Here is a 6,564-nt window from a genome sequence, read left to right as displayed (position 1 = left end):
TAATATAAGACTGTTCTACTTATACATCAGGCTGGGCATAATTAGGTACATAATTACGGTATTATGTATATATATATATATATATATATATATATATATATATATATATATATAAAAATGTAATATTTCTGATTATACATTACATTTCAATGGGAAATCCTCTTGTATAAAGATGAATAAAAAACCTTGAATCACTTAATCATTAGTTCATTGCACATGTGAGGAGTTGTCAAATGTAATGCATAGCAGCAGAATACAGGTCACTGCAATATATATACATTTGATTATCTTACATGTCATATGGCATACATTAACTGTATTGTGTATATCAATATTATAAAGACTCTTATTAACATCGCAATATTGATTTCAAACATATTGCCCAGCTCTAATGTACACCACTGTTCAATTGGACCGGTTGGATACAATTTTCATGCTGAACTGCCCTGTCTCACAACCCTGTACTCTGACCTCCCCATGCCCGCAGTCACATGGTTCAGACCCAACCCAAGAATTCATATGATACCATTACTTATACTGGCTAACAGGCACTGATACCCAGGCCTACACAGTCCCACAAAGTGGCCTGAGCCTGTGCAGGACAGTGACAGGCAGACACATATGCTCAGACTCATAAGACACATACATACCATAAAACAACACATACGCACTGTGAAGACCGGGCACAGACCAGAACACTTTATGTGAAGCATGTCTTGTGTTTGTTTACTCCCCCACCCCCCCGGCCATACTGTGGTACAGCAGCCAGCCGGGGCTAGGTAATCCCTGTAGGTAAACAGAAGCAGAGCGGGGCCTGCTCAGTCATACTGGCCTCTCCACATCATACCACTACACCCACACACACACTGCACTCAGGCTGAAGCTCTCAGCTGAAACACTTCTACACCCACACTGTTAAAAAGAGGAATTTCTCTGGAGCTGCGTAGCCTGGCCTCGACTATTTATGCATGTGAAGATGAGGAGTAGATAGAGGCGCTTTCATCGTGATCACATGTTGTTCGTCAACATGGCTCACCAAAGAGGCAGGATGACAGATCTCAACAGGTACTTTTACCATTATCTTTACACGAATTCCTGCTCTAATAGCCTGAAGGTAATGGCGCTTAGATTAGCATTGTTATGTGAACGGGATAACGGACTAACTAAAGGTGAGTTACTCATCTCTTTTTCAAACTAGTCATGCCATGTATACACAGTGGTCTGTTTTCTTTCAGCTTTTGATTTTGCACATGCATCATAGTGGTCTCAGCGTTAACCACATGGAACATTTTGTGTTTGAAGAAAATAAATAAATAAATAAAAACACGGTTAGGCAGCGGTAAAAAATAAAACTAGATTTTCTGAGCAACAGCAAAATGGCTTTCATTGTTTGAACTAACCCTGCATGCATTAAAGCTTCCATTAAGGTTGCCAGTAAATTTGTCAACATAAAACTCAATAAACATATTGCATCTTGCTATTGTCCTCCTATTTCCTGCTTGCCTGTGAACGATCCTCAACTATCAAACATCTCATATCATTTGGGGTTTTGGGAAAAGTCTGCTTATTGTAAATTATGCACACAACTGGATACTCACTTTTTGAACTACTGTATTACTGGCGATATTTGTAGTAATCCAGTTATTTGTGTGTATTCAAACACACTAAGATGATATTCAAGCAATCAAACTCTTATCCCAGCTACTCATGACAACTTTGTTTAGGCTCAGAAAACTGTCAATTAGCAATTATTGTCATACACTGAAATAAGTAGATGTCAATAAAAGAGAAAACACAGACTGGTTTCTTTTTTAAAAAATGCAACTTGTATTAAAATTCTTGTTTTAAAACAGACAAGCCCACTGTTAAAGGGCTGGTCTGAAATTAAACGTACAATCAGGTTAGATTTGTCAACGGTACATCATCATATTTCCTGTTAAAAACAACAAAATGAACATAACAAAACAGAATTTGATTTAAGGGGACTGGAAGGTAAGCGTTTGATGTTGTTGTCACGTCTAGGGGGTTCCAGTACCTGTGCATTTTCAAGATATAGGTTTGGCCAGACTAAGCAGACATTGCAAAATGAACACCTTAGACTTCAAAAGGCCAACATAAAACATACAGAAAACCACCATTCCATCAACAAAAAGCCTATTGTAGTTTCTTTTTTTCAGCCTCCACCCCTACTAGATTACCCAGAAGAACAGTTCACTAAATTGTAGATTGCCATGTTGAAGGGTTCTTTTGGTGATACATGTAGGTTGGCACTATATCTGAACAGCTGATTTGTTTTGGAAAGGCACTCGACACAAGGGCGATCAGGTCACCGTCCCCATGTCACTTCAGTTAAGGTCCTCTCACACACCGAAGAGGAGATGGAGGAAAAAAAGTGGCACTCATCACGTTTACTCCACCAGCAGAAAAGTGGCGTCAATTTTTTTTTACTTTGGGAAAAAATAGGATTTGGAGTGTTGCGGAGCATTGCTCCAAAATGGGTTGGGCAGAGATATCACCCAAATCTTTACCCGCCCCAGACTGTGCACTTATTTAACAAAATATACTCTATCTCTCCGTCTTCTTCTTATACAGAAATATCCATGTACACGAGTCTCTAAGTGTTGCCCTCCATGTCTTTCCATTGGGGTTTAGTTCCAGTTGTGAGTACAGCTGGAACTGGTGAAGGGGGTGTTGCTGAAACTCTGGACCTGTGTTGACATCAACAGTGGACACTGATCGTGCAGCAAAGATACTCCAACACAGCAGAATTCCTGAAGAGTGGACCCCTCCCTCTGTCTCTGTCGCTCCCCTCCTCCTCCTCCTCCTCTTCCTCTCATCCCCCTGCAGCATTGCTCCCTGTATTTTACTCCAAGGCCAGGGTGAGACACGAAGAAGAGCTCAACAGTACACTTGCTGCAACACACTGCACACAAACAAGAGATACAAAGAGTCATGAATGCAAGGCAACAAATTCTGACAAAGGATACTCAACAAAAAACAACTTCCTGGTGATTCCTGCATGTAGGCCAAACAAGAACACAGGAATCTCCCTCATTCTGGAAAATACCACTTGAGCAGTTGTTGTAATAACTCCAGACTGTAGGTGTGCAGATTCCACCAATAACTTTATAAACCTAATCAAATCAGTCATAGCTTGCCCCTCCAGTTTTGCAAATGAGTCAGACACTTCCCCAATCTGCTTAGCAAAACAATAGACTGCAAGTGTCCTACTATAAGCTCCCTGTTAAAACTAACACTGAGCTCATATGAATGAGGACTGACAATAAACGTAAAAATTTTTTTTTAAAGTGAATGCAAGTTGAGCATACATCCAGTATTTTCCTGTTCACTATTCTATACTTATATTTAACGTTACATGTGCTAAGAAAGGATTTCAATAACATGTTTATATAAAGTACTTGTAAGTGTAGTAAGTAAGTGTCATTTAATAACGAATAACTATCGCTGATGTCAACTTTTCAGGGTATGGTGTCTCAACTTACCATTGCAAACTTAAAACCGAGCAAAGAATAAAACTTTATGGTTGTCCTTGTTCTTAAAGAATGACACAAGACGAACAGCACTGGTCGTCGCCATTTGGTGTTGAGGCATAGTTCATCTGTCGGACTATCTCTGCAAACAGTTCGTCCACCGAGGTTTTATTTTTGGCTGAAGTTTCCATGAACGGGCAGTTCCACTCGTCCGCCAGTGCCTTCCCCTCACCGGACGAGACCTCCCTTTCCCCCTCCAGGTCCACTTTGTTTCCAACCAGAATCATCGGCACTCTCTCGTACCTTTTCACCCGAATGATCTGATCCCTCATCGGTTTGATATCCTGGAAGCTCTGCTGGTTCACCAAGCTGTAGACCAGGATGAAACCCTGTCCGTTTTTTATGTACAGGTCTCGCATGGAGGCGAACTGCTCGGTCCCCGCCGTGTCCAGGATCTCCAGGACGGACGGAGAGGAGTCCACCTCAATCTCCTTCCTGTAGAAATCCTCTATCGTGGGGTCGTATTTTTCTATGAAGGACCCCGTCACGAACTGGACGGTTAATGCGGATTTCCCGACCCCTCCGGACCCGAGAACCACTACTTTGTACTCTCTCATGGTTCCCAAAACAGCCGACAGTCCTGCTTCCTCTCCGCTGTGAGCCCGCTAGCCGACCTGCTGGGATTCAAACCGCTCACCGTTGCGCCTCCGCCAGCAATTTTATACGGGCTCCGGTCGGTGGATGCGGGGCGTGGCCGTAAACTATCGCCGTTCAGGAGGTAAATACGGTTGTTTTGGACCCACACTCAGCATTTGTATTGTGACATGCTGAGTTTTCCGACGACAGTCTAGCCGGTTCTTAAGCGAGCTCCCCCCAGTTTTCGTTCAAGTAGCCACCGTGTGCCAGTTGCTGTCTTTGGCAGAGTCAAGTCAACCGTAACGGAAACCTACCGCTTCCTGTAGGAGCTTTCAAATTAAAAGTATAATGGCCTAATGTGACCTTTAAATTCAATCCTGTTATTTTTTAAATATTTGTTAAATACAGTAATTCACAAATTATTTTTTTTAAACTGTTGTGTTGCGTACTCCTATCCTTAATTATATTGTTAATGCAATAATTATATTTTATGAAAGCATTGACTTTAACTGAGCTACTTGATTTCCGGTACAGTTCTTGTTAACTAGCTAACTTGACGCCGTGTGCTCCCTGCGCTTCCTGCCCACACTCAGCACGCAGTCTGCGTCTCACGTCACTCAAGTACTCTCCAGTGCTAGTTAAAGGTGCAGTGCGGCTGATATCGCACAGTCAGCACGACTGCTACTCTCAGTACCCACTCAGACCTGCCACACCTAAGTTTCGACATCACTGATCCTTGGGCTTACTACTACTTGACTCATTCTCACACCACGTACTGGAAAGGCCTATCTACTGCAATGTCTGCAGTCAGTTTATTGCTTAACCCCCACACGCAATGAGTGTCTGTGGTTCCCCTCACCTCTTAAACTCTGGGTTCATGACATGAGATTCAATATTTCCAAAGATAGGCCTACCAAATAAGTTAAACTCAATTATAAAAAAAACATGCATACATTGGAATACATGACAAAGTTTCCTAATTGATGGGGGACATCAATTAAGACAACAGTTAAGATGTGGATTTTCCCTGCTAGCTTATATGCTGTTCAAAAATATCAACAAATATTACATAACAAGAACAGTAAAGAGGAAGTGACTCACATCAACAATCCTGTGAAGCATGACACCACCAGATGTTTAAAAACCACCGTGTGACACATTACAGGGCTTTTGTTTTGCAAGTTCCGACACTCCTTTGTTTATTGTGTGTTCTTGATGGCACTCACTATCAGATTAATTTCCTTTTCACTGACTTGCTCCACTGGACTGCCTTTTCAACTTAATCAGATCAATATATGCAGCACAGTCAGACATAGCAGGAAGAAAAGTTGTTTGTTCTCTTGGTTGTTTCTCAAATACATTAAGATTCTGGAAGTTATCCACCACTCGTGACTTGTGGTGTGTTCTTTAATCCAAGTATAGGCTACACCACGTGATTAGCCTGCATGTGAGTGTGTATAAGATCATCATTATATCCTTTTGCAAATTGTGAAATAACCACTGTTTCCAATCAATGCCTGTCAGCACAGCGCAGAGATGATTAAACCGCACAGTTGTGACCTCATCACCTCAAGGGATTGCTGGGAAAACTACGCAGGATCAATAGAGTCTTAATTCATCCACAAATCACCAACAGCAATGCAACACACACTCACGCAGTGCGGTTAGGCCCGTGAATGTAGAAGTGAATCCGATGAGTCAGTGTGAGTCACTGTGATTGTTGAAGCTCAAAGAATATGTTATAAAGTTCAAATACAAACACATAAGATTTTCAAACACCTACACAACAGATCGGAAGCACAGAGGCAAAACACAGAGGATCATTTCCACAGGTTTGGTTTTAGGTGACAGTAGGTGAAACATGTTGATTGGCCTGTCATTTCAAAGTGTCCTGCAGCCATCCCCTCCCCAAATCCCATTAAGAAAGAACAAGTCAAAGCCTATACGAAGACAATCAACACTCAGCCCCATGGGGAGTGAGGGTAATGTGACAAAGAGCCTTGTGATGCGGATTGTCACATCGGCGAGAGTGATCACCCTAGATGTAAAACCAGCTCATCCTGTCAGAGAAGAGCAGAGTTTATTTTCACACATCACTGATAATTAGATAGACATGGTCACTTTATCAATTCATGGTATGCCCAACACCCCAGGTGAATTCTTAACAACAAACTAACTGGAGCTGGATAACAGTCTGATCAAAAGGCTGCCTGGGTGTTAGTAAAGTTGTATGAAGTTCCCTTTTTGTTTTACCTGCATTTTCTCAACACATAGAAAATGCACTCTCAACGTAAAGATTCAGATTTTTTTAGACGACTGTATCTTAAAACAATGGCTCTTTTTGTCCCTCCACTGCAGCTCAGCAAGGCGTCTAGCGAAACACAAACTGTACTTTCAGACTAAAAAGTAAACTTCAAATTATATTGTAACTTTGGAA

At 41.7% G+C, this 6,564-nt stretch overlaps 1 protein-coding gene across 1 annotated transcript; it reads right to left on the bottom strand.

Annotated features, from left to right (window-relative positions):
* Positions 1-1,803: 1,803 nt before the first annotated feature.
* LOC119883234 (ras-related protein Rap-2b) lies at positions 1,804-4,402 on the bottom strand. The gene is made up of 2 exons (XM_038693794.1): positions 3,504-4,402; positions 1,804-2,923 (listed from the first exon to the last, which is right to left on the bottom strand). The coding sequence occupies exon 1, from the start codon at positions 4,106-4,108 to the stop codon at positions 3,557-3,559; it is 552 nt and encodes a 183-aa protein (XP_038549722.1). The 5' UTR covers positions 4,109-4,402; the 3' UTR covers positions 1,804-2,923; positions 3,504-3,556.
* Between the last annotated feature and the right edge of the window lie 2,162 nt (positions 4,403-6,564).

This window comes from Micropterus salmoides, unplaced genomic scaffold (assembly GCF_014851395.1).
Source record: "Micropterus salmoides isolate LMB-PRFRI ecotype aquatic unplaced genomic scaffold, ASM1485139v1 Ms_hic_scaffold_3, whole genome shotgun sequence".
NCBI classification, from domain to species: Eukaryota; Metazoa; Chordata; class Actinopteri; order Centrarchiformes; family Centrarchidae; genus Micropterus; species Micropterus salmoides.
The sequence above is the reverse complement of the archived record's forward strand: the minus strand, read 5'-3'. Positions and strand labels throughout refer to the sequence as shown.